At 42.2% G+C, this 25,541-nt stretch overlaps 1 protein-coding gene across 3 annotated transcripts in view; it reads left to right on the forward strand.

The window, feature by feature from the left end:
- Positions 1–25,541, forward strand: part of NMNAT1 (nicotinamide nucleotide adenylyltransferase 1) — a 31,477-nt gene that overhangs the window by 692 nt on the left and 5,244 nt on the right. Inside the window, exons 2-5 of one of the 3 annotated variants that reach the window (XM_072731253.1) lie at positions 347–470; positions 6,742–6,993; positions 21,307–21,474; positions 22,799–22,982. In XM_072731253.1, the coding sequence (XP_072587354.1) occupies positions 21,363–21,474; positions 22,799–22,982 (296 nt within the window). In that variant the 5' untranslated portion in view covers positions 347–470; positions 6,742–6,993; positions 21,307–21,362. The remainder of the gene's footprint in view (positions 1–346; positions 471–6,741; positions 6,994–21,306; positions 21,475–22,798; positions 22,983–25,541) is intronic. The other 2 variants (XM_026005055.2, XM_072731252.1) reach the window with 2 other exon arrangements.

Consider the following 25,541-nt stretch of genomic DNA (forward strand, 5'->3'; position numbering starts at 1 on the left):
GGGCTGGCTAGTTGGGCTCGTTCTCTTTCAGCCCCCGACTCCTCCAGCCTTTCTTCCAACTAAAGTTCCCAGGGAAGTCGACCACAATGAATTACTTCCCCAGTTCTGATCCTTGGGTTTCTTATTTTTCTCTATTTTTTAAAAGATTTTTAAATTATTATTATTATTATTATTATTCGTTTGCACAGGCTGGGGGACGGGCAGAGGAAGAGAACAAAGCAGACTCCCAACTGAGCATGGAACCCCATGTGGGGCTCCATCCTGGGACTTGGGGATCATGACCTCAGCCAAAGGCAGAGGCTTCACCCACCAACCCATTCAGGCACCCCCCTGTGTTGTTTTTCAGAGTTAGAGTTCTGCTGTGAAACCCTGGTTCTGGCCCAGCTCCGAGAAGCCTTTGCTGTGGTGGGAATGGTTCCAGTGACCCACCTTGCACAACACTTCAGGTCCACAGAATTTCCTTTGTGAAAGTAAGTGCTGTGCTACTGTCATCAGGTCTCGTTTTTGATAACGGTAAATATGTGTGGACACATCCAGGCTTTCAGTAACGCAGATCTCTCAGGGACAGACAGGGTCAGTGCCAAAGCAAAGCACACCGAAAAAAAATATGCTTCTTTGCTTTAGCATTTGAAGAACTTGCTAAACAAACGTTTTCTCATTGTGTACTTCCCCTAATTTTGGTTATGACAATATGTGTTCTCTTCAGGCATTTGTGTGCGATCATCAGAGCTGTGCTGACCCAGACATTCTGTTTGCCTGCTCTTCTTTCTTGGTGACTTAGTCTGATTCGGCACTTCTCTGCTTAGGGTGTTCCCTGGATTCTTGTCTAGAGTTCAAGGATAATGAAAAAGTATTCCCAGTGTGTAAGTAAGAGAAATTGTTTTGGGTTCTGGTTCTCAAACAAAAACAGAATCTAGGCTTTGGAGGAGGGTGAGGAGGGAAGAGAAGACACTGGAAAAAGAGGAATAACATGTTATATAGGTTGTCACTGGAGAGAGAGCATTGGGGGAAATAACTTCAGAGCTGGGTGGGAATCATAACTGGGAAACCAGAAATACTGGAGCAGTTTGGGACATTTAACACTCTTTTTTTTTTTTTTTAAAGATTTATTTATTGGATCCCTGGGTGGCTCAGCGGTTTAGCGCTTGCCTTCAGCCCAGGGCGTGATCCTGGGGTCCTAGGATTGAGTCCCACATCGGGCTCCCTGCGTGGAGCCTGCTTCTCCCTCGGCCTGTGTCTCTGCTTCTCTCTGTCTCTCTCTGTGTCTCTCATGAATAAATAAATACAGTCTTAAAAAAAAAGATTTATTTATTGGAGAGAGAGAACATGAGCAGGAGGGGCAGAGGGAGAGGGAGAGACAAATTCAAGCAGACTGCATGCCAAGCGTGGAGTCTATGGGGCTCAATCCCATGACTCTGAGATCACAACCTGAGCTGAAACCAAGAGTTGGACACTTAACCAACTGAACCACCCAGGCACCCTGGAGTTTAGGACATTTTAACTTGGACTTGGGATGGGAGCCCAGAGATTGAAAGTTGCTCCAACTAGGTAGGGAAAATGCTAGGACAGATAAAGCTTGAGTGGTTAACTGGAAGGACATTAGCCTGAGGCACGGAGGTGGCTCAGTCAGTTGAGAGGCCGACTCTTGATTTCGGCTCAGGTCATGATCTCAGGGTCGTGAGATGGACCCTGTGTTGGGCTGCACACTTAACTTGGAATCAGCTCGAGATCCTCTTCCTCTCCCCAACCCACACATGCATGTGCACTCTCCCTCCCTCCCTTCTGCCTTCTCTGTCTCTGAAATAAGTAAATAAAATAAATCCAAAAAAAAAGAAAGAAAAAAAGAAAGGGGCTCTTGAGTGGCTCAGTCTGTTAAGCATCTGCTTTTCAAACCCAAGTTCCTGGGATTGAGCCCTGCATTAGGCTCCCTGCTCAGCGGAGAGTCTGCTTCTCTCTATCCTCCTCTACTCCTCTCACTCTTGTGCTCCTGCTCTCTCTCAAGTAAGTAAATAAAATCTTTTTTTTTTTTTTAATTTTTATTTATGATAGTCACAGAGAGAGAGAGAGAGAGAGGCAGAGACATAGGCAGAGGGAGAAGCAGGCTCCATGCACTGGGAGCCTGATGTGGGATTCGATCCCGGGTCTCCAGGATCGCGCCCTGGGCCAAAGGCAAGCGCCAAACCACTGCGCCACCCAGGGATCCCCAGTAAATAAAATCTTAAAAAAAAAAAGAAAGAAGTACAGGAGCCAAAGGCTCTCCGAACATGTGGATCTCTTTCAAATGTCTACCAGTAGATAGTTTGTACCATTGTAAGTCTTATGTCATGGTTAAAGCATGAATTTTTATTTTAATTTTTTTTTTAAAGGTAGTTTTTTTTTTTTTTAATTTTTATTTATTTATGATAGAGAGAGAGAGGCAGAGACACAGGCAGAGGGAGAAGCAGGCTCCATGCACCGGGAGCCCGACGTGGGATTCGATCCCGGGTCTCCAGGATCGCGCCCTGGGCCAAAGGCAGGTGCCAAACCGCTGGGCCACCCAAGGATCCCAAAGCATGAATTTTTAGAGTGAAGGTTGTTACACAAACTGTGAGATCTTGAGCAAGTTGAGCAGCCTCTTTTAGCTTTTGTTTTCTCATGTTTGTTTAAAAAGGATGGTAGGAGCACCTGTCTGGCTCAATGAGGAAGACATGCAACTCTTGATCTTAGGGTTGTGAGTTCGAGCCTCATGTTGTGTATAGAGATTATTTATTTTATTTTATTTTATTTTATTTTTAAATATTTTATTTATTTATTTATTCATGATAGACACACAGAGAGAGAGAGGCAGAGACACAGGCAGAGGGAGGAGCAGGTTCCATGCTGCTCCTGGGTCTCCAGGATCACACCCTGGGTGGAAGGCAGGCGCTAAACCGCTGAGCCACCAGCGCTGCCCTAGAGATTATTTAAAAATAAATAAACTTAAAAAAAGGAGTTACTAGTAGTACCTACTTCATTGGAGTGTTGTAAGGATTACATGAGTGCTTAACCTATTGCTGAGCACACAGGAAGAAAGTGAATGTTAGTCATTATCACTTCAGTTAAATGAGCATAATTGGATATATATTTATAAGGAACAGGTCCATCCAAAGAGAAAGAGTGGAAGTATTGCCATTTAGTGAGGGACACACAAGATAAAATGAGGATACCATAAGCAAGAACCTTACAGCTTTCTGCTCCTCTTCTGTCAATTTCCCAACCCCAGGCAACCACTGATCTACCTTCTATCATTATAAATTAAATAATCTATTCGAGAATTTCGTATAGCTTGAATCATACAATGTGTGCCTTTTTTTAATCTGGCTCTTTTCATTCAAAATAATGAGATTCATCCATGTTGTGTGTATTAGTAGTTCCTTATTTTTTTTTTTAAGATTTTATTTATCTATTCATGAGAGACACAGAGAGGCAGAGGGAGAAGCAGGCTCCTTGTGGGGACTCCATTCTAGGACCCCAGGGTCATAACCTGAGCCAAAGGCAGATGCTCAACCACTGAGCCACTCAGGTGCCCCTGTTTTTTTGTTTTGTTTTGTTTTGTTTTGTTTTGTTTTTAAGTAAGCTCTACACCTAGTGTGGGCTTGATTTCATGACCTTGAGATCAAGAATTGCATATTCTACTACCCCGTTTCCCATTATTTTTAAGCTATCTTCTTACTTTATACCTAAGATCCTTTCTCTTGTCTTCTTAAGGACTTTCCTCTATCAATTATTTACTTTCTTGAAGCTTCTGTGACTTCTTCAACTTACTAATATTCTAATTCTTCAAAAAATAATTTAGTAAACAACCTTCTATTAATCATATCTTATGGAATATAGTGTTTAATATCTCTGGGTTCTAGTCTCTACATCTGCCTGCCTGTGAGATCTCTACTTGGATGTCTGGTGTGTGCCTCCAATTCAGTACCTATAAAACTGTAGCATCTGTGTGCCTTCCCGCTACACTCCCTCTAATATTCTTTGTTGACTGGTGGCACGCCATCTGCCCAGTCACTTGAGTCAGAGATCTTTCCCCTGCATTTGCTTTTCTCCTCCATTAGGCAACTGATCCACTTGTGAACATTTGACATCATCCCTCCTGTTATTACCCCTTATGGTCTCTCATCTGAACCAATGGAGTGCTCCAAAGCAGTGCTTTGTAAACTTTCAAAAATCATACAGGTCACCTGGGGATCTTGTTAAGACACATTTTGATTCAGCAGGCCTCAGGTAGGGCCTGTGATTCTGCATTTCTAACCAGCTCCCAGGTGATTCCCATACTTGTGGTCCATTCTGTCTTCACTCACTATCTTGGTAATGTTATCCAGTCTCGACTTTAAATACCATTTATATACGGATGACCCCAAATCTCTCTAGTCTATATTTCTTCCCTGAACTTGACACTGTTCTCCATTTGCCTACTTAATATCTAATAGGCATCCCAAATGTAACTTCTGTATAAACTGAACTACCGATCTTCTCTCCTAAACCTGCTCCCTGGCCATCTTTCTGTTCTCTCTCTCCCTTTTTTTTTTTTTTTTTAAGATTTTATTTATTTATTCATGACAGAGAAAGGGGGGCAGAGACACAGACACAGGCTCCCATGCAGGGAGCCCAATATGGGACTCAATCCTGGAACTCTGGGATCACACCGTGGGCTGAAGGCAGGCTCTAAACTGCTGAGCCACCAAGGTGTCCCATCTTTCTGTTCTCAATTAAAGGTGATTCTCTTCTTTCAGTTGCTTAGGCCAGACGTTTTTGGAGTCATCCTTGACTCCTCTTTGTCTCACAGCCCACATTCCATTCATCATCAATCACATTGGCTCTATGTTTATAATATTTTGAGGTTCTAGTGTCTTGTCACCACTTCTGCTGCTGACACCCTGGTCGGAGTCAGCATCAACTCTCACCTGCCTAACTGGAGTAGCTTCCTGTCAGGTCTCCTTGGTTCCACCTTTATTTCTCTCTACATTCTGTTCTCAACTTCAACAACCAAAAAGATCCTTTAAAAGTATGTTAGATCATGTCACTCTTTTGCTCAAAACCCACAGTGGGGATGCCTGAGTGGCTCAGTGGTTGAGCGTCTGCCTTTGGTTCAGGACATGATCCCGGAGTTCTGGGATCGAGTCCCGTGTCAGGCTCCTTGCATGGAGCCTGCTTCTCCTCCATCTGCCTGTGTCTCTTGCCTCTCTCTGTCTCTCATGAATAAATAAATAAAAATCTTTATTAAAAAAAAACCCGCTGTGGTTTCCTTTCACCTCTTTGACTATATCTGCTACTCTTTTCCCCTGTTAACTCTGACTCAGCCATTCTTCTGGTTTTCTGCTCCTAGAGCATGGCTTCTGCCTGAGGGCTTTTGCACGGTTACCTTTTTCTTTCAGAAATCTGCATGGCTCACTCCCTTTTCTTTTTAAATTCTTTGCTCATATGTCCCTAGTCGAGGCCTTTCCTGAGTACCCTATTTAGAATTCTACCTTTCCTCCTGGGTGGCTCAGCAGTTTAGGTTTAGCGCCTGGCCCAGGGCATGATCCTGGAGTCCTGGGATCGAGTCCCACATCGGGCTCCCTGTATGGAGCCTGCTTCTCTCTCTGCCTGTGTCTCTGCCTTTCTTTCTCTCTGTGTCTCTCATGAGTAAATAAATAAAACCTTAAAAAAAAAAAAAGGCAGGTGGAGAACAGTCTTTCCCACTTGTCATAGATGTGTTGGGAGATGTTTGTATTGAATTTGATCCTCCTGCCAATAGATAGTTCTTTTTCTCAAAAAACATAGTTGTCTCCACTTCTTAAAAACATTGAGAACATCTATTATTAAATGGTTCCTACTTATAATGATTCAGAATCTGTGAATACACACAGAAAAAGCAAGAAAATGAACGTAACGTGGGTCAGTTGGTTATTTTCTCTAGAGAGCCTTGACGTCATGATGCAGAAGATTGTTGTCACCCATATGGCAGAGATTGTGGTTATTTTTACTCTAAAATTTCCCACTATATTTTTAAAGAACAATAAATTGTTCAGATACACCATCTGAATCACTGTATTCTTTTGAAACTAAACCTAAACCTTTGTTCATTACTAAGATTTATATTTCCCTTCTTCCTTTTCAATGCTTATTTCTATAGCAGCCACCCACCTGATAATAATACTTTCATAAAACAAAAAATGTTCAGAAAGCGTCATGATCTTCAAAGTATTTAATAGAATATCTTTATTTGGGGTGAATTTGGTTATGATGTCAGTCTGGTGTTTGGATTGAACTGTTCCGTTTTACGCATTGTGAGTACTAATTGATACTTAAAAGACAACTTTCTTTCAGATGACTGGTTTTGATGTGCTTCTTATAATTGTAGCTCTGATGTCAGCTGACCATTTCACTCAGGAGTAGCAGGGTAAGAGATGATCTCTTACTTGCTGACAGCAGTCAGGTGGCAGAGCTGCCGGGACAGGCTAACCTGCTGAAGACATCTGTGTGAGGCAGGAGACCGGAGGGCTCACCTGCCAGTGTCAGACCATTGGTTTAGTGTCAGGTTGTGCACAGGCCACACTGCCCAGCCAGATCAGCCCCAGGCCTGAGAAAAGCACTGCAGGATGAAGAATGAGATCTAATGAAATGGATTGGAGATCATGTGAAAAGGATGGCTTTTTATTTCCCGTTCTAACCCTCTGTATTTTGTCTTTTTTTATGTGCCTTTGTTTCTTAGAGCTCTTTTTTTTTTTTTTTTTTTTTAAGGATTTTACTTATTCATGAGAGACACAGAGAGAGGCAGAGATACAGGCAGAGGGAGAGAACCAGGCTCCTGCGGAGAGCCTGATATGGGACTCGATCCCAGGACCCTGGGATCATGACCTGAGCTGAAGGCGGATGCTTAACTGCTGAGCCACTCAGGTGTCTCGCTTCTTGGAGCTCCTGCTTTGAGAGGAACCAGGGCTTCTCTTTGCAACGTGACAACCCTAGTTGAGCAGTTACTTCCCAGAAGGACTGGTAAGCTTTTGACAAGGATGGATTATTTGGGAAGTTGTACTTACCTGTAGAAACCAAGCTGCTCACCGACAGCAGCACAGACAAGTAGTAAAGTTCAGGGGTTGTTTTTTCCTATATTTGGGAGGAAAAAAGCACTGTGAGGAATACTTGTCTTTTAATTGGAACCTATATTTATAATATTTTTGCCAAAAGGATTTATTTATTTTTTTAAAGATTTTATTTATTTATTCATGAGAGACAGAGGCAGAGACACAGGCAGAGGGAGAAGCAGGCTCCATGCAGGGAGCCTGACGTGAGACTTGATCCTGGGTCTCCAGGATCATGCCCTGGGCTGAAGGAGGCACTAAACCGCTGAGCCACCCCGGCTGCCCGCCAAAAGAATTTAAACAATGGCACCAGCTTAGCAAGACATGGAAGGCTTACTGCACCAAATGCAATCCAGCACTTCCACTGTTGATTGATAGCTTACTTTTTTTTTAAAAGTCTAGTAAAGTGGAATTCACCCCACAAAAAGAAAAATTTCTCATGGAATTTTTAAACTTCCTCTGGTGAAATATTTTAACTGTGACGTTTGTCTAATTAGGAATTTTGCGTCGGGCTCCCGGTGCATGGAGCCTGCTTCTCCCTCTGCCTGTGTCTCTGCCTCTCTCTCTCTCTCTCTCTCTCTCTCTGTGTGACTATCATAAATAAATAAAAATTTATTTAAAAAAAAAAAAAGGATCCCTGGGTGGCGCAGCGGTTTGGCGCCTGCCTTTGGCCCAGGGCGCAATCCTGGAGACCCGGGATCGAATCCCATGTTGGGCTCCCGGTGCATGGAGCCTGCTTCTCCCTCTGCCTGTGTCTCTGCCCCCCTCTCTCTCTCTCTCTGTGTGTGTGTGTGACTATCATAAATAAATAAAAATTTATAAAAAAAAAAGGAATTTTGTCTCTACATATCTCTATTTTTAGTGTGAGGAGAAAATAAATATTGAAGATTGATGATGTATTATATATAGACACAGTTTCAGAGTAAGATGAGCCGTTGAGAAATTTCATTATTTAACAACACACACAGTCAGTTGCCAAAACTGTTAACACCATGGTACAGACTCCTTCACCAAAGGATCCCACACCAAATACAGCAAATATCCTCTTTAGTGCCTGCGGGACTGGTTCCATCTGCGTAAGCAGCACAGTAAAACCTAGAAAGACAGCAGAACAGCATCCATTTACTGGATGTAATTATCTCAGAAAGAAATTCTTGAATGCAAACCTCGATAGGGGATGTTCCCTTGCCTCACTCCTGTGGGACACATGCTCAAAACCTAGCCAGGCTAAGGTTTTTCCTTTGACATGGGGTTGTGTTCTCATTATTGGCATTGAATGATGAGAACTCTGATTGCTTTTTTCATGATTTCATTGTCTCATTTGAACTTTAGCAAAACTGAACAGGTATTTTTCTCTCCACTTTATATTTTATATTTTTAAGATTTATTTATTTTAGAGAGAGAGCGTATGCATGCATATGTAGAAGGGGAGGGACAGAGGAAGAGCAAGAGAGAATCCCAAGCAAACTTCCTGCTAAGAGGGCTCAGTCCCACGACCCCTGAGATCATGACCTGAGCCCAAACCAAGAGTTGGATGCTTGACCAACTGAGCACCCAGCGGGCAACCTTTTATTTCCCTTTTATAAATGAGGATCAGGAAGCTCAGAGAAATTAGGTAACTCTTGTTGTGGAGTGAATGTTTCAACTGGCCTTCCTCTGTTTCCAAAGCTAGTACTTTCTACCATCACATATGTTGCCTCTTGTTCAACTGGGATTCCGCAGGAGATTCTAGAACAGTGCCTGAGGCATTCAGTACCTTTTTATTATTTTTTTTTAAGTAGGCTCCATACCCAATGTGGAGCCCAGTACTGAACCCAGTGCACGGCTTGAACTCACAACCTTGAAATCAAGACCTGAGCTGAGATCAAGAGTCAGACGTGTAACTGAGCCACCCAGGTGCCCCCCAATGGCTATTTTTTCATTAAAAAAATTTAGAGGCACCTGGCTGGCTCAGTTGGTGAACATGTGACTCTTGATCTTGTGGTTGTGTGTTCGAGCCCCATGTTGGGTGTAGAGATTACTTAAAAAAAATAAAACCTTAAAAAAAATTTAGGGGTGCCTGAGTGGCTCAGTTGGTTAAGTGTCCGATTCTTGATTTCAGCTCAGATCATTTTCTCAGGGTCCTGAGATAGAGCCTTGTGGGGGTCCACACTCATTGGTGTGTCTGCTTCTCTCCCTCTCACTCTACCCTTCCACCTCCACCCCTGCGTGCATGTGTACACACTCTCTCTCTAAAATAAATCCTTAAAAAAAAAATCTTGGACATAGTTTTTATTTAAATCAGGCATTACTCTTAGAAGTACACACATAGAAAATGTAATCAAAATGTAGATTATTTAATTAAGATATTCCTAAAACTTCACATTTTAGAGTCCAACACTTCTCTGTCACTTTATGCATTTCAAATTGTCCCTGGTTTTCAATACAGTATTCTGTCCAGTAATCATTAAATGAATAAATGAATCTGGTATTTTTTTATAACTAAAGAATTTTATAATACCAACACAGCGTAGTTGTATTTAACTTAGTTTAGTTTCATACTCAAATTTTAGAACAACCAGGGATGCCTTGGTGGCTCAGAGGTTTGGTGCCTGCCTTTGGCCCAGGGCATGATCCTGGAGACCTAGGATCAAGTCCCACATCAGTCTCCCTGCATGGAGCCTGCTTCTCTCTCTCTCTCTCTGCCTGTGTCTCTGCCTCTTTGTATCTCTCATGAATAAATAAATAAATCTTAAAAAAATTTTTTTTAGAACAACCAAAACTATTACTAAGGAACTTAAAAAATTTTCCTTCACCTGAATTTCACTTTATTATTTTATTTTATTTTATTTTATTTTATTTTATTTTATTTTATTTTATTTTATTTTTTTATTTTATTTATTTAGTTTTAAGATTTTATTTATTTCTTCATGAGAGACACAGGCAGAGGGAGAGAGAGAGAAGGGCAGAGACACAGGCAGAGGGAGAAGCAGGCTCCAAGCAGGGACCCTGATGTGGGACTTGATCCCAGGACCCCAGGATCATGCCCTGAGCCGAAGGCAGACGCTCAACTGCTGAATCCCCCAGGGATCCCTATTATTTTATTTTTTAAAAGATTTTATTTATTTATTCATGAGAGACAGGCAGAGACACAGCAGGGGGAGAAACAGGCTCCCTGCGGGACTCGTTCCCAGGACCCCAGAATCACAACCTGAGCCAAAAGCAGATGCTCAACCACTGAGCCACCCAGGCGTCCCTTCATCTGAATTTTATTTTATTATTATTATTTTTTTTCACCTGAATTTTAAATGTGAATTTTTTCCTAAGTTGCGATTTGAGCTCCCAAAGGGGCAGGAGGTCCAGTGTCTGGCAAATAATAGGCACTTAATAAGTACTTAATAATAAATGTACACTTACCAATTGTGAAGAAAGTAAAGATGATATTACCAACCAGGTTGGTAAGGAGAGGTTGCCTGCAATATCGGGAAGATCTGGGCCTAAAATCAATACACTGGGTCATCTAAGTAATTTATCTATTACTGGAAGAAATTTACTCTATAAGCAAAATACAGAAGGCACTAACCCTTGAATTCTAATCCTAATTCTAGCCCAAGGTTCATTTGGCTCCAGGCAACTCACGAACCTTGGTTCCTTTACATGACTGCAAATTAATAGTCTGAAAACAGCCCGCAAGTAACATGAAGAGTTGTTAATATTTACAGTTGGTGGATGAATAATGTTTACCATTTTTCTAATTCATGTTAACTGGTTATTTTGGTGAGAAAATACATTGTGGAAATTCTGGCCTTCTGGAGTAAGGAAGTAGGCCTTACTGCACACAAAACTCCTATGACAGACATTGGCAAGTTTAAATTAGGCTAATTACAGTGAGTGTCACAGTTTCCCTTTCTTTCTTGTCACTTCAGTGGATTTTAAGATTGTTTTGGAATTTCCACATTTTTAGAGCTGCAATTTTAAAATTATGATTGTATCAAATGGCATGTGCTTCATTTGTTCAGTTATTAGCTGACTTTTTCTGCCAAGGCTAATGTCCTCCATAGAATCTGAAATAATATGTCAGGTCATAATCTGGTCACATATGCCTGCGTCACCCTCAGCCCTGGAGACAGTTAACTCATAACTCATGCTAGGCTGTCAGGACTGGTCTCTAGAAAATCCATAAATTATAACCTTGGTGCCTTTATTGTCTCGCATTTAATGGCTTCTAGTACTACAAGAAATAAGTGTTGACTAAGTTAAACTCGGTCTGCCCAAATCCCAACTATTCTTTTTGTGTTGAGATTTTTGACTTTTCAAAGAGGTGGAGCAGGTGACCACCATTGATAATAGGGGTAAGAACAACGGGACAGGCTGCAGTTAAACACCTAACAGGAAAAAAAAAAAAAAAAACACCTAACAGGAATTGCAGAGCACACCCCACCTGTCTCCAGAGATAAGATAGGCATGCTGAGCTGCCAGGTGAGAGGTTGGCTGGTGAAAGAACTTACCTTAGCAGAACATAAAACTGGAGGACCAGAGCGATGGTCCCAAATAAGAACACTGTCACTTGGCTGCATGGGACACAGTGAGTTACATTTATTACTTCGTTAGTGATGAAATGGCTTCAAGAAAACAAATTTAGGTTCTTTTTTCTAACAACATTACATTATACCATGGAGATAAAGTTTTAAACACAACAAGGATGACTTGAGATCCATCCTATTAGAGCAAAATTATGTCTAATAATACTTCACTGAGGATAATAGCTACCATTTATTGAGCTCCTACTATGTAGCAGGCACTGTTGATACTGGTCTTTTTTTTTTTTTTTTTTAAAGATTTTATTGATTTATTCATGAGAGACACACAGAGAGAGAGAGAATGGCAGAGACACAGGCAGAGAAAAGAAGCAGGCTCCATGCAGGGAGCCTGACGTGGGACTCGATCCCGGAGCTCCAGGATCACACCCTGGACTGAATGCGGTGCTAAACTGCTGAGCCACCCGGGTTGCCCATTGATACTGGTCGTTAAGGAATCTTTAGAACCTTGGTTCCTTTATCATGACTGTAGGATAATGTTGTAAGACAACCCACAGGCACTAGTAAAAGTTAATAGCCATCATTAGTAGACAAATGTGTTGGGGATCCCTGGGTGGCTCAGCGGTTTCGCGCCTGCCTTTGGCCCAGGGCGCGATCCTGGAGTCCTGGGATCGAGTCCCATGTCGGGCTCCTGGCATGGAGCCTGCTTCTCTCTCTGCCTGTGTCTCTGCCTCTCTCTCTCTCTCTCTGTCTATCATACATCTTAAAAAAAAAAAGACAAATATGTCAAACATTTTTTATTCACTTTCTCATTTAATATGCACAAAATCCGGGATGCTAGGTAGCTCAATTGGTTGGGCATCTGACTCTTGGATTTGCCTCTGGTTGGGTTTGGTTGAGCCCGATGTTGGGCTCTGTGCTCATCGGGGAGTCTGCTTGAGATTCTCTCCCACTCCCCCTATCCCTGCTCGGTCTCTCTCTCTCTCTCTCTCTCTCTCTAAGTAAATGAATAAAATCTCTTTAAAAAGTATGCACAAAATCCTGTGAGGTAGGGACTGTGGTTCCCCATTTTATAAATGAGGCAAGCAAGACTCAGAAAGATGAAGCATCTTATCTAAGGACAAATAAAACAAGTCATAGAGCTAGAATTTTGAACCAGGTCCAAGAGTCCTAACCATGCCTCTGTGCTGTGCTAGCTCTGTCTCTGGCCAGATGGTTTATACTGAGTGTAACATATTGAGTGTAATAAACAGTAAACCTACCTACCGCAATTTACAGAATCAAATGAAGTCTGCTGTTTCTGCTCATTTTTGAAATTCTTTTTGAGATTACCTGTACATAGTTTCCGTGCATATAAGTAGATCTTCTGCAATAACTAATAGTTCTCTTTCTTTACCATAAACTGTATTATTTACTTTGATTATTTCATTAATCAGATTCAGCACTGAATGACCTTAGGGTATTCATAGAAATCAAATCTGTCCTCCAAAGACAAAGATTTATCCCTATTGAAAGTACTAAAAAAAAAAAAAGACAATTTGAAAATATACCCTCAGACTGGCAATGGCACATTGTTATAACTAGGATATAGTTATAGGCCTAACATGACTATTTTGAAAGGAATAGCATCTTTTTAGAGGTATAAATTCTGATCAGTTGTCAAGTCAATCATGTTATTTTAATAGTCAACCAACATAGATTTAATCATTGAACACTTCATGTGACAAGAAAAGACAATTAACTATTTTTTTAAATGTTAACATTTTAAAAATTGGCTTAATGTTTCCCAAATGTTTCATTAATGTTTACATATTAGTTTTTAAAACTTAAGAAAGTGATTATTATGTCAAGTATACTTCAATTAAAGAAAAGGTTTTAAAAATTGAAAGTAAATTTTAGTTAAATGTCAAGACTATCTTAGGAAGAAATGGGCTTTTTGTCCTAGTGAGCTGGGGAGGGACACTCACAGCCTGAGCCTGCGTGATCTCGGCAGCCAGCAGTGCAGATGATACGCCATGTGCGCCAGACAGAAGTGAATCATGGGGACGGTGGTCCTTAAGCACCTGGAGCAAGGCAGAGGATCCAAAGCAGCCCTGTTAGAGCTTCCAGACTACTTCTATATCCATTTGTCACCAGCTTGCCCCCCTTCCCAGTGCAAGTACTCTGTACCCTGCAGTGATAACAGAAGAAGTTCTTTTCCTTGGAGAGGGACAGATCCTTGTTCTTCTAAAGCCACCCTGGGCTATGATGGAAGCTCCCTGTAACTTAATTCTTGTGTGGTTTTGAAGGTTCAATTTCAGGCTGGCTGTGTTCACTGTGAATTAATAGAACTGAGCTGGATATTTGAGATGGATTGTGAATGTGACAAGAGCGAAGGCTTCCTTTATTTGAGAGATCAGTTTCCCATAGTTCCTTCCCCAGCCTTTCTCCTGGGGAGGACCTAGAAACCTGAGTGCATCCCCAAGGCTGGGGAGGGGCTCCAAGCTGTTTGTTCAGTCCTTCCCTGAACAGCAGGCAGCTCCCTTGGGGGCCCATACCATCTGTTCTCAGCTTTATTGTTCTTGCTGCTCACAGCTCAGTCTCCTGTGGGGAGTGGTGCCTGAAACTTGAGGTGGGTGAGGCTGGAACTGCTCTAGTTACCCAGATTTCCATGTGGGCCTAGGGTGCTATTGGGGATGTTATAATCACCACCACCCCATAATGCCATAGGCACTTTGTATGGGAATTGGGGTTAGGGATGGGAGGAGTGGGAATGAACTTCAAGTGAATCCTGGTATCATCCTTAGGCTAATAATTGAAAGGACATTTAAATCATTCCTACAAATTAACTCATTAAAAAAAAAAATGTTTATTTCCATTCTCACTGACTACTTAAATTGAGGCACACATGACTTTGTAACTGGCCTTCCTGTCTTGTTTTGCCCCTTCCAATTAATCCCATAGTATCACCGTCATCAGTATTGTCACTTTCCCCATAAATAACAACTACCATTTATTTTTACACTGTGCTAGGCAATATGCTAAGCACTTTGCCATGTACTGTTCTCAGAATTCATCCTCAAAGTAACTGAAATTGGTTGTCATCGTCCCTATTTTACAGATGAGGAGGTTGCAAATGGAACCAAGTATTTGGTTAAGCTGGTAAAACTGAATAAAGGTTTTTGGGGTTTTTTTCAAAGTTTTGTTTTGTTTTAAGATTTTATTTATTCATGAGAGACACAGAGAGAGAGGCAGAGACATAGGCTGAGGGAGAAGCAGGCTTCCCACGGGGAGCCTTATGTGGGACTCTGGGATCATGCTCTATGTGGGACTCTAGGACCCTGGGATCATGCCCTGAGCTGAAGGCAGACAGTCAACCACTGAGCCACCCAGGTGTCCCTGTATAATAGTTTCAAGTACTTATGTCTTCTTATTTTTCTAAAACTTGTTTTTATAGGACCCTATTGTCACTCCATTGCTCAGAAAGCTTCGAAGGTTCTCGTTGCCTAAGGGGTTCACGTGCATATTCCTCAGCTCCTCAGCTAGAAGGGCTCATTTCCAGTGTGTAGAGCTCTGGTTTATCTCCCATTTTTCTTCTCAATGAGAGAGCCTAAGAGTCAGGAAACTGAGATGCTAGCCCTGGTTCTGGCACTCCCTAGCTTTGTCCAATGAGAGCACAGAATCTGTGCAGAAGTGAATTGGTCACCCTAACAGTTGGGTCTGAACACTATATTGGGCTATAACACTATTGAGCTGTCCAGATACAGGTCTTGTGGGCATGGGCAAATTTTAGAAGTGCACAGAAAGGTGTTTTTATTTTTTAAAGAAACAGGTTTTTTTTTTTTTTTTTAAGATTTTTAAATTTATCCATTCATGAGAGATACACACAGAGAGAGAGGCAGAGACATAGGCAGAGGGAGAAGCAGGCTCCATGCAGGGAGCCGGACATGGGACTCTATCGCTGGACTCCAGGACCACGCCCTGGGCCAGAGGCAGATGCTCAACCGCTGAGCCAACTAGGTGTCCCCAGTGAGGTGTTTTATAGCCTTAATTTCCAGCTCATTCTCAACCATTTTTTTTTCTCTGAGATGCTTGTAATACTGAAAAATTAGAAAAACCTAAATGTCCAATGATAGAAGATTAACTGGAAAAATGAAATACCTAACAATAGCTTATTTTTTGTAACAGGCTCAATGACTTTGGCCAAATTTCTGTGTGTTTGTGTGGTGAAGAGTAAATGATCTTGTGTGTGAAAGCATTTTATTCATAGAAAAGTATCATGCAATTGTTTGTTTATTGCTGTTTATTGTATTTCTACATTAATTATAAAAATACTCTGACCCAACTATATGTTGACAAATTGAATTTAAATAAAATATTAAAAAAAAAAAACCAACTCTGACCTCTACAAGTAATTCTCCAAAGTCCCCAAAATACTTGAAGCAATTTGGCATCACTGAAATTATATTTAAAAGCTCTCAGAATAATTATTTTGAAACATAATTTGGATGTATAAGAGTATTTTTTAAAACTTTATAATAACAGGGTCGCTTGGGTGGCTCAGTGGTTGAGTGTCTGCCTTTGGCTCAGGGTGTGATCCTGGGATCCAGGATTGAGTCCCGCATTGGGCTCCTTGCATAAAGCCTACTTCTTCCTCTATGTCTCTGCCTCTCTCTCTCTTTCTGTATCTGTCATGAATAAATAAATAAAATCTTAAAAAAAAACTTTACAATAACAGCTAACTATTTTGCAATAGTAAGCAATGTTTATAAAAAAAAAATAATAACCCAGAACTGAGTGATTTGACTTTGAGGGGATGGAAAGGTTCATTGTCGGAGAGCAAGAATTCCTGTTCTCTCAGAGGTCTTTTTTTTTTTTTTTTTAATTTATTCAGAGAGAGAGAGAGAGAGAGAGAGGCAGAGACACAGGCAGAGGGAGAAGCAGGCTCCGAGCAGGGAGCCCAATGCGGGACTCCATCCTGGGTCCCCAGGATCACACCCTGGGCTGCCGGCAGTGCTTAACTGCTGCGCCACCAGGGCTGCTGCCCTCTCAGAGGTCTTTCTAACAGGACTAAGAATCAGATTGACATGAAAGAGGTTAAGAGGAGAAAATAAAATTTAATAGAGTACATTTGGGGAATCCACATAGACATGGAAATTCCAAAGACAGACAGAATGAGGCATATTATGTCATTCTGAACTAAGGAGAAGGGGGTGGGGGTCTGGGTCTTCAGAGGAAAGGAATGTACTTCACAGATGTTTGGTAGTTAGATGTTTGCCCTGCCATTCAGATGGGTCACTCAGATAAAATTTATCTCTGATAATAACCCTTATTCTGGGAAAGACCCCCCAATTTAGATTCTTCTTTGTAGTTGGGAGGGGCAAGAATTTCTCTTGAGCCCGCAGGGTCTCACATGCCTTCCACTCAAAATAATCCATATGCCATAGTGGAACATTGAGAACCACTTCAACTGATTTCCAGCACAATGACTGAAAAATAACCCCACTAAGATATAACATTATGCCATTTTGGAGCACTGGGTATAAAGAGGACACCCCAGGGATGCCTGGATGGCTCAGCAGTTGAGCATCTGCTTTTGGCTCAGGGCATGATCCTGGGATCCAGGATCGAGTCCCTCATCAGGCTCCCTGCATGGAGCCTGCTTCTCCCTCTCCTATGTCTTTGCTTCTCTCTCTGTGTGTGTCTCTTATGAATAAATAAATAAAATCTTAAAAAAAAAATAAAGAGGACACCCCACAAATCTGCCAAAAAGAAAAAAGTCATGGAAAAAAAAGAACAAGAATCAAAATGGCATTAGACTTTTAGCTGCACTGTTGGATGCTAGAAAACAATGAGAAAATGCATTCCTAATTTTATTTTTAAATTTTGTTTAAAGATTTTATTAGAATGAGCAGGAGGAGGGACAGAGGGAGAGGGAGAAGCAGGCTCCCTGCTGAGCAGGAAGTCCAACTGGGGCTCAACCCCAGGATCCCAGGATCATGACCTGAGCCAAAGGCAGACACTTAACCAGCTGACTCACCCAGGTGCCCCTTCCTAATTTTATTTATTTATTTTTTTAATTTTTTATTTATTTATGATAGTCACAGAGAGAGAGACAGAGAGAGAGAGAGAGAGAGAGGCAGAGACACAGGCAGAGGGAGAAGCAGGCTCCATGCAGGGAGCCCGATGTGGGATTCGATCCCGGGTCTCCAGGATCACACCCTGGGCCAAAGGCAGGCGCCAAACCGCTGCGCCTCTCAGGGATCCCCCCTTCCTAATTTTAAAAGAAAATCATTTCATCGTACATTTTCTCAACTAAACTAATCATCTCTGAAGGAAGGGAAAGACATTTCCCATGCACTCTTTATTATGAGGCTACTCATGGATACATTCTAGAAAAATTGGGACATAAAACAAGAAAGCCCTGATGTGGCCCTAAGAAATAAGGTATCTGACTCAGGAGAGAGAGGAAAAGGTTTCCAGATGACAGCTATACAAAGGATTACAGATTTTCGGCCCAGATTAGAGAAAGTTCCAGGAAAAAAAGCTTCCAGAAAGTGGATTAAATATTTGTTGAACCATTTGAAATTGATGGTATTTAAATTACAAAGAGTTGAACTGTAGCAACATGGTATGCAACATAATAGTAGCTATATTCACAGCTTATTTATTATCAAAGGCAGTTTTATGCACTGTGCATGTATCATTTATTGTTCACACAGTTGTGAGGTAGGTACTATTATTTAAGATTGAGACAAAGGAAGTTTAGGTTAGGGTCAGGTTGTCCAAGGTCATCCAGCCCAAGTAGGTATTAAAGCTGTGACTTCTCTTTTCTTTTCTTTTTTTCTTTCTTTCTTTTTTTTTTCTTTTCTTTTCTTTTCTTTTCTTTTCTTTTCTTTTCTTTTCTTTTCTTTTCTTTTTTCTTTCTTTTTTTTTTCTTTTTTTTCTTTTCTTTTCTTCTTTCTTCTCTCCCTCTCTTTCTTTCTTTCTTTCTTTCTTTCTTTCTTTCTTTCTTTCTTTCTCTTTCTTTCTTTCTTTCTTTCTTTCTTTCTTTCTTTCTTTCTTTCTCTCTCTCTCTCTCTCTTTCCTTCCTTCCTTCCTTCCTTCCTTCCTTCCTTCCTTCCTTCCTTCCTTCCTTCCTTTCCTTCCTTCCTTCCTTCCTTCCTTCCTTCCTTTCCTTCCTTCCTTCCTTCCTTTCTTTTCATATGTTATTCATCCAGTTGGCAGAGAGGACAAGCAGGGCAAACAGCTGGCAGAGTGAGGTGGAGAAACAGGCTCCCCGCTGAGCAGGGGGCCGATGTGGGCTCAATCCTAGGACCCTGGAATCACGACCCAAGCAGAAGGCAGATGCTTACCCAACTGAGCACCCAGCTGCCTCAGAGCTGTGATATCTATGCAGGCAGTCTGAATTCAGAGCATAAATTCTCTACATCTAACATGGGGCTTGGACTCCCAACCCTGAGATCTAGTCACATGCTCTACTGACTCAGCCAACCCCAGCCAACCCCAGAGAGCATGGGTTCTTATTATTGTGCTATAACAGAAAAGAGATTGGAGGATACTTTTCTGTAGAATCTGACCAGTCCAAGGGACGAGACCTGCAACATTGACTACCAGCTGACCATACAATTAAGCCCACTGTGCACAGGCCTGATTCACTCACTCAGAACTTCCTATCAGCTCTTTTTGAAAGAAATTTAAAATTTATCATTCATGTTGGTAGAAAGATAAGAGAATACATTGGTGAAACAACAGAACACCATAAAAAGGAACATTTAGAGGACAAAGTTCTTAGAAATCAAAGAGTATAATAACAAATGAAAAGCTCGACCTATGGATTGGAAGGTGAAGTTGAGGATATCTAGAAATTAGAGCATGAAGGCAGGAAGGGAAAAAATAGAAGGGAAAAGAAAATTAGAAGACCAGTCTAGGTTTCAGTTTCAAATAATAGGCATTTCCAAAGAGAACAGACAATGGAAGGTGGAAAGTCATCAGTGAAGTAATTCAAGGGCCTCTCCCAGAACTGAAGTCTATGAATTTTGAGATTGAAAGGGCCTGCGTAATGCCCAACACAATGGATGAAAATAGAACCACACTAGAGGATATCACTGTAAAATTTCACAACACTGGGGACAAAGAGAAGATTTCACAAGCTTCAAGGAAGGAAAAATGTTAAGTCACCTTCAAAGGACCCAGAATTGGAAGTGACGTTGGAGCTCTCACTGTTAACACAGGAGTCTAGAAGTAGTAACTTCATAGTCCTGGGAGAAGACGATGTTCAACATAGACTAGAAATTATGTAGAGATAAAAAGTTTTGGGAATAGATAGTAAGGGTTTATGACAGCTAATTCTCATAGGTAATTATAGAAAGTAAATAGGCACTGTTTACATTGGATAAATTTAAAATAGCATTATAAGTACATAATGTAGAATTATGGTAGAGTTACCAGAAGAAATAGTTGAAAAAGTTCAAAGTAGTTGCTTTTAAAGGAGATGCATTTAAAAAAAAAAAAAAAAGGAGATGCATAGGGGAGTTGGTGAGCAGGATGTGGTTGAGGACTCTTGGTTTTTGTTATGGGTCTTTTGCTGCCCTGTGATTTCTAAATCTGTATACATGAATGCATTTAATAAAATTTTAGGGGGCAGCCCCGGTGGCTCGGCGGTTTAGCGCCGCCTTCGGCCCGGGGCGTGACCCCAGGGTCCCGGGATCAAGTCCCAAGTCCCAAGTCCCACGTCGGGCTCCCGGCGTGGGGCCTGCTTCTCCCTCTGCCTGTATCTCTGCCTCTCTCTTTCTGTGTCTCTCACGAATAAATAAATAAAATCTTAAAAAATAATAAAATAAAATTTTAAATTCATTGTCTTTACTTCATTAGGGTTGTGGAAGGGTCAAGTGGAATAAACGAAAAAGAGTTTGTAAACTGTTCCTGGGCCAAAAGTGATAATGTGATCATGTTGACAAAGAGGCCGACTACTGTTTTGAAGGGCAGGTTGTTGGGGAGTCCCATTTATTTGATAGTTGATAATGTCATTGTATCAGTTAACTGTGACCACAGTAGTGTATCACAAAACTTCGCAGCGTCCAATAATAAGCATTTACTTTTGCTCAGGAGTTAAGGGTCAGCTTGTGAGTTTGTTGATGGAAGCCCGACCCAGCTGATCTCACCAGGGCTTGCCTGTGTGTCTGAGCATGTTGTATGTGGTTTGGCTGGTGTGGGATGGCCTCCACCATATAGCTAATGAAGTTGGCTGGCTGTCAGCAGGAGTAGCAGCTCTCTGGCCTGTGTTCCATCATCCTCCACCAGGCTGGCCCTGGCTTATTTTCATGGCAGAGGCAGGAGCCCAGAAGAGTATGGAAGTGTGCAAAGCCTCAGAGGACTTGCTCAGCATTGGCACACTTAGGTTTGCCACATTCTTTTGTCCAAAGCAAGTTACACTGGGTGACAGGCACTGACGGGGGCACTTGACAGGATGAGCACTGGGTGTTATGGTGTATGTTGGCAAATTGAACTCCAATAAAAAACAAACAAACAAAGCAAGTCACAGAGAGAGGAAAGGAGATGCTATCCCTTTATAGCAGGAGCTGTAGATGAATACCAAAAAAGGAAGTGTGGAGAAATGGGCCATCTTTGTCATTGAAGCCACGTGTCTTTGTCCATCCACTTGGAATGGGAACATGGAAGGACACCTGAAGACCTGTAACTGAACTTCCTGCCTTTCTTCTCCTTTGCAGACAACAAGCAAAGTGTCGGAGTTTGCCATTCAGATCAGCAACTGCAAATTCTTAGCATGGAAAATTCAAAGATGGAAGTGGTTCTCCTTGCTTGTGGTTCCTTTAATCCTATCACCAACATGCATCTCAGGCTATTTGAGTTGGCCAAGGACTACATGAACGGAACAGGTAGGGTCCAGGGCACAGCCCCAAAATATGGCCCTTTGGCATGTTGGATATTTTAAGCTGAAGGAGTTTGAAAAAAATGGCAGAATCAGGAAGGTCCCTCTGACCTCCTCCCCACCCTTCTCCGCTGAAACAGCTCATAAAACCTTCATGTGAGGGTTGCCTTCCCTGTACCAGGAGGGAAGGAACATATCCTTATTGCTAAGGACATAAGGATGCCTGGAAGATTGTAAACTAATGGCTTTGCTAAATTTCCCCGGGTTGACTATGCTTACCTCATACTCTCTGCCCTGTCGTGTTTTTCTATGGCTGTCCACTCTTCACCAAACCTCTCATTAAAATACTCAGGTCTAACTGTTTCTTGGGGTCTTCGTTTCTTTATGAAGGCACCGTGTCACATAAACCTTCTCTTAAGTAAATTTCTACATTTTTCTTATGTTTTTCTGTCTTTGTCAGTTTAATTTTCAGGCCCAGCCAGGGACCCAAGGAGGGTTGAGAAAAACTTATTTTCCTCCCCTACATAATATGTTCTGTTACATAAATTATCATGCTATACGCTAATAGATAGATGGATGGGTGTTCAATCTCACTAATAATCCTAATAGTCAGAGAACTAAGATAAAAAATGAAATCTCTTTTGCCCATGACATCAGTAAAAATGTTTATACTTGATAGTGTCAAGTGTCAGAGGTTGGGGAGAAATGGGCTCTTGCAAACACTGTAGATGGACAATACAAATGGATTAAGGCTTTTTACAAGGCAATTTGGCAATATCAAAATTTACAGTGGGCAGGGTGATGGGGAGTTAGTGTTTCGTAGGGACAAAGTTTCAGTTGGAAAAGATGAAAATGTTCTGGAGACAGACAGTGGTGAGGTCTGCACCACAGTGTAAATGTGCTTGCCACTGAAACATGTACTTAAGATGGTTAAAATGGTGAATTTTATGTTCTATTTCACCTTGTTTATAAATGAATTATGAATAAACCTGAATCCCTGTTTTATTTTATTTTTTTAAAGATTTTACTTATTCATTTGAATTCATTTGACACAGAGAGCACAAGCAGGGGGAGCCCCATAGGGAGAGGGAGAAGCAGACTCCCCGCTGAGCCAGGAACCAATGTGGAGCTCAGTCCCAGGACCCTGAGGTCATGACCTGAGCCGAAGGCAGACACCTAACCGACTGAGCCACCCAGGCACCCTGAATCCCTGTTTTAAAAATGGGGGAGTGGGGGAGGAGGGTCTGTTATAAAACCATATCAATGATAATATTTTCTGTGCATAAAATGTAACTTGTTACACCTCACATGAAATTTGACTCTTTATCCAGGAAAATACAAAGTTATCAAAGGCATAATTTCTCCTGTTGGTGATGCATATAAGAAGAAAGGACTCATCTCTGCCCACCACCGAGTTATCATGGCAGAACTCGCCACCAAGAGTTCAGAATGGGTGGAAGTTGACACCTGGGAGAGTCTTCAGAAGGAGTGGGTAGAGACGGCTAAGGTGCTAAGGTATTCATGGTGAAGTCAGCTTTGTCAGTTGTGTGGAAATGGTTTGGGGGCTTTCTGCCATGTTTCACTACTGCCTGGGCTCTTGCAAACACTGTAGATGGACAATACAAATGGATTAAGGCTTTTTACAAGGCAATTTGGCAATATCAAAATTTACAGTGTGCAGGGTGATGGGGAGTTAGTGTTAGTGTAGTAGATGGGGAGTAGTGTTAGTGTAGAACATACAGATTTGCAAACTGACTCAGGTCGGAGGGCTTAGGCTGTGCTATTCCCATGTCCAGTTATTTCTTGGGTATGGAGCACAGCAACAGAATGTGGGGGGTCTGTTTACCTGTATGCCTTTCATCATGCGTTGAGATGTTTGCATGCTTGTTACTGTGTGTATCTTTATGAAAGAGAGCACATAGAGAAGCCTGCCTGCCCTGTCTGTGCCCAAAAGTCCTAAGAAGATGTTGTCATTAATCTTAAGTATAAAAGAGAGAGGCAGCTAATTTAAGCAAGAGAAGCCATGGTGCTTGGTCATGGACAGCCCTGATTTTACGAGCCGCTCCCATGACCGCATATGGGGGTTGTCTCAGACCTCTGTGCTCATACCTTTGAAACAGTTCCAGGTAAGGATTCAAAAACTAGAGGGACGCCTGGGTGGCTCAGTGGTTGAGCATCTGCCTTTGGCTCAGGTCATGATCCCGAGGTCCTGGGGTTGAATCCTGCATCAAGTTCCCCTTGGGGAGCCTGCTTCTCCCTCTGCCTATGTCTCTGCCTCTCTCTGTGTGTCTCTCATGAATTAATAAAGTCTTTCAAAACAAACGAGAGTGAATAATATCTAATTATTATGTGATATTAGCTTAATTATAGGAGAGCTTTCTGAAAAACCTTCCTGTCTAATGTCTATTCTTACAGTTGAGCCTTCTGGTTCGAAACATATCAGTTAGGGTTTCGACAGGAAATAGAAACCACTGAGTGTTTTTTTTTTTTTTTCTTTAAGATGTTATTTAAGCGAGAGCATGTGTGCACACACACTCAAGTGGGGGGAAGACAGAGGGAGAGGAAGAATCCTCAAGCAGACTCCATGCTGAGCATGGAGCCAGCCATGGGGCTCGATCCTCCAACCCTGAGATCACAACCCAAGCCAATATTAAGAGTCAAGACTCTCAAGTGAATGAGCCACTCAGGTGCCCCCAAACCACTCTTGACTATTCTAAGCAGAAAGGGATTTAGGTGCGTCTGCAAAAGTGTCAAGGGGCTGGCAGCAGGGAAGTGGGGTTTGTTCCAAGGTCATACCTCTTTAGCTGCAGTGAGTGTTCAGGAAGCTGGTCCTGTCTCTGCCACCACAAATGCTGCTGTTCAACTGTCCCAGTCTCCTAGAGTTGGTGGCTCGACAGTGGAATAGAGAGTCTGGCCACCATGCTTGTGCCATAAGAGATTGCTTCTCACACTCCACAGCCCAGAAAGATGGCCTCTGCCTCCCTTCTTCCTTCCAAGTCTTGTGAGTGAATTTCATTAGCAGAATCTCTCATATTGAGAACATGCCGTGAGATCCTCTGGGAAGTGTGTTTAGGGCAGGATTTGCCACTGAGCCAGCAGATAGTATCCAGCACAGCAGCCTAGCAAGAGGAGCAACTTTTCAGGCTTGGCAGGGAGGTGTCTGCCCTTTTCATTGACCAGAAATTCTCCTATCAAACACCAGGCTTGGGCAGCCCTGGTGGCGCAGCGGTTTAGCGCCACCTGCAGCCCAGGGCGTGATCCTGGAGACCTGGGATCGAGTCCCACATCAGGTTCCCTCTGCCTGTGTCTCTGCCTCTCTATCTCTGTGTGTCTCTATGAATGAATGAATAAAATCTTTAAAAACAAAAACAAACACCAGGCTTCTGCAGGCCCACCTTACTCCGCCCTCCCTCTTTGGCTCTGCAGCAACCTCACTGTCTGTTACATATTAACTCAGTTGCTCAAGAGGGAAGGGAGTTAGAGGCACAAGGACCCACATTTGGCTCCCCTAAATTTAGCTCAAGTTACTTCACAGTTGTAAAGCAGTGGGCACCCTGCTGCCAGTCCACAAGAAAGCTACACATAAGCTGCCTGTGGTCCCTTTTAGGCTTTAGGCACCTGTCCCCTCTAGGACTTTATCCTTGGCGTGTGGTTCTCCATTAAGTGGGTCAAGCCACATTCTTCAGTGGTCAAGAGTATAGGCTCTGGAACCAGACTTCTGGGGTTCAAATACTGTCTTGGCTACTTATAAGCTAAATGGCCATGGGCAGGGGCACCTGGTAGCTCAGTTGATTGTCTGACTCTTGATTTTGACTCAGGTCTTGATCTCACAGTTGCAAGTTTGAGCCCCACTTTTTGAAAATATGGCCTAGGGAAAATTAATCAGGGCTCTCCTCTCTTAATAGGGATAATAATTCTGATATAATAGTGGGCAATAAGAGTTGCTTTGTAATAACTAAAACATTCACTCAATAAGATTGTTATTGAATGCCTCCCATGGGGGCACCTAAGTGGTTCAGTTCGTTGAGTGTCTACCTTCAGCTGAGGTCCTAATCCCAGCATCCTGGGATCGAG

This window comes from Vulpes vulpes, chromosome 12 (genome assembly GCF_048418805.1).
Source record: "Vulpes vulpes isolate BD-2025 chromosome 12, VulVul3, whole genome shotgun sequence".
Taxonomy (NCBI): Eukaryota; Metazoa; Chordata; class Mammalia; order Carnivora; family Canidae; genus Vulpes; species Vulpes vulpes.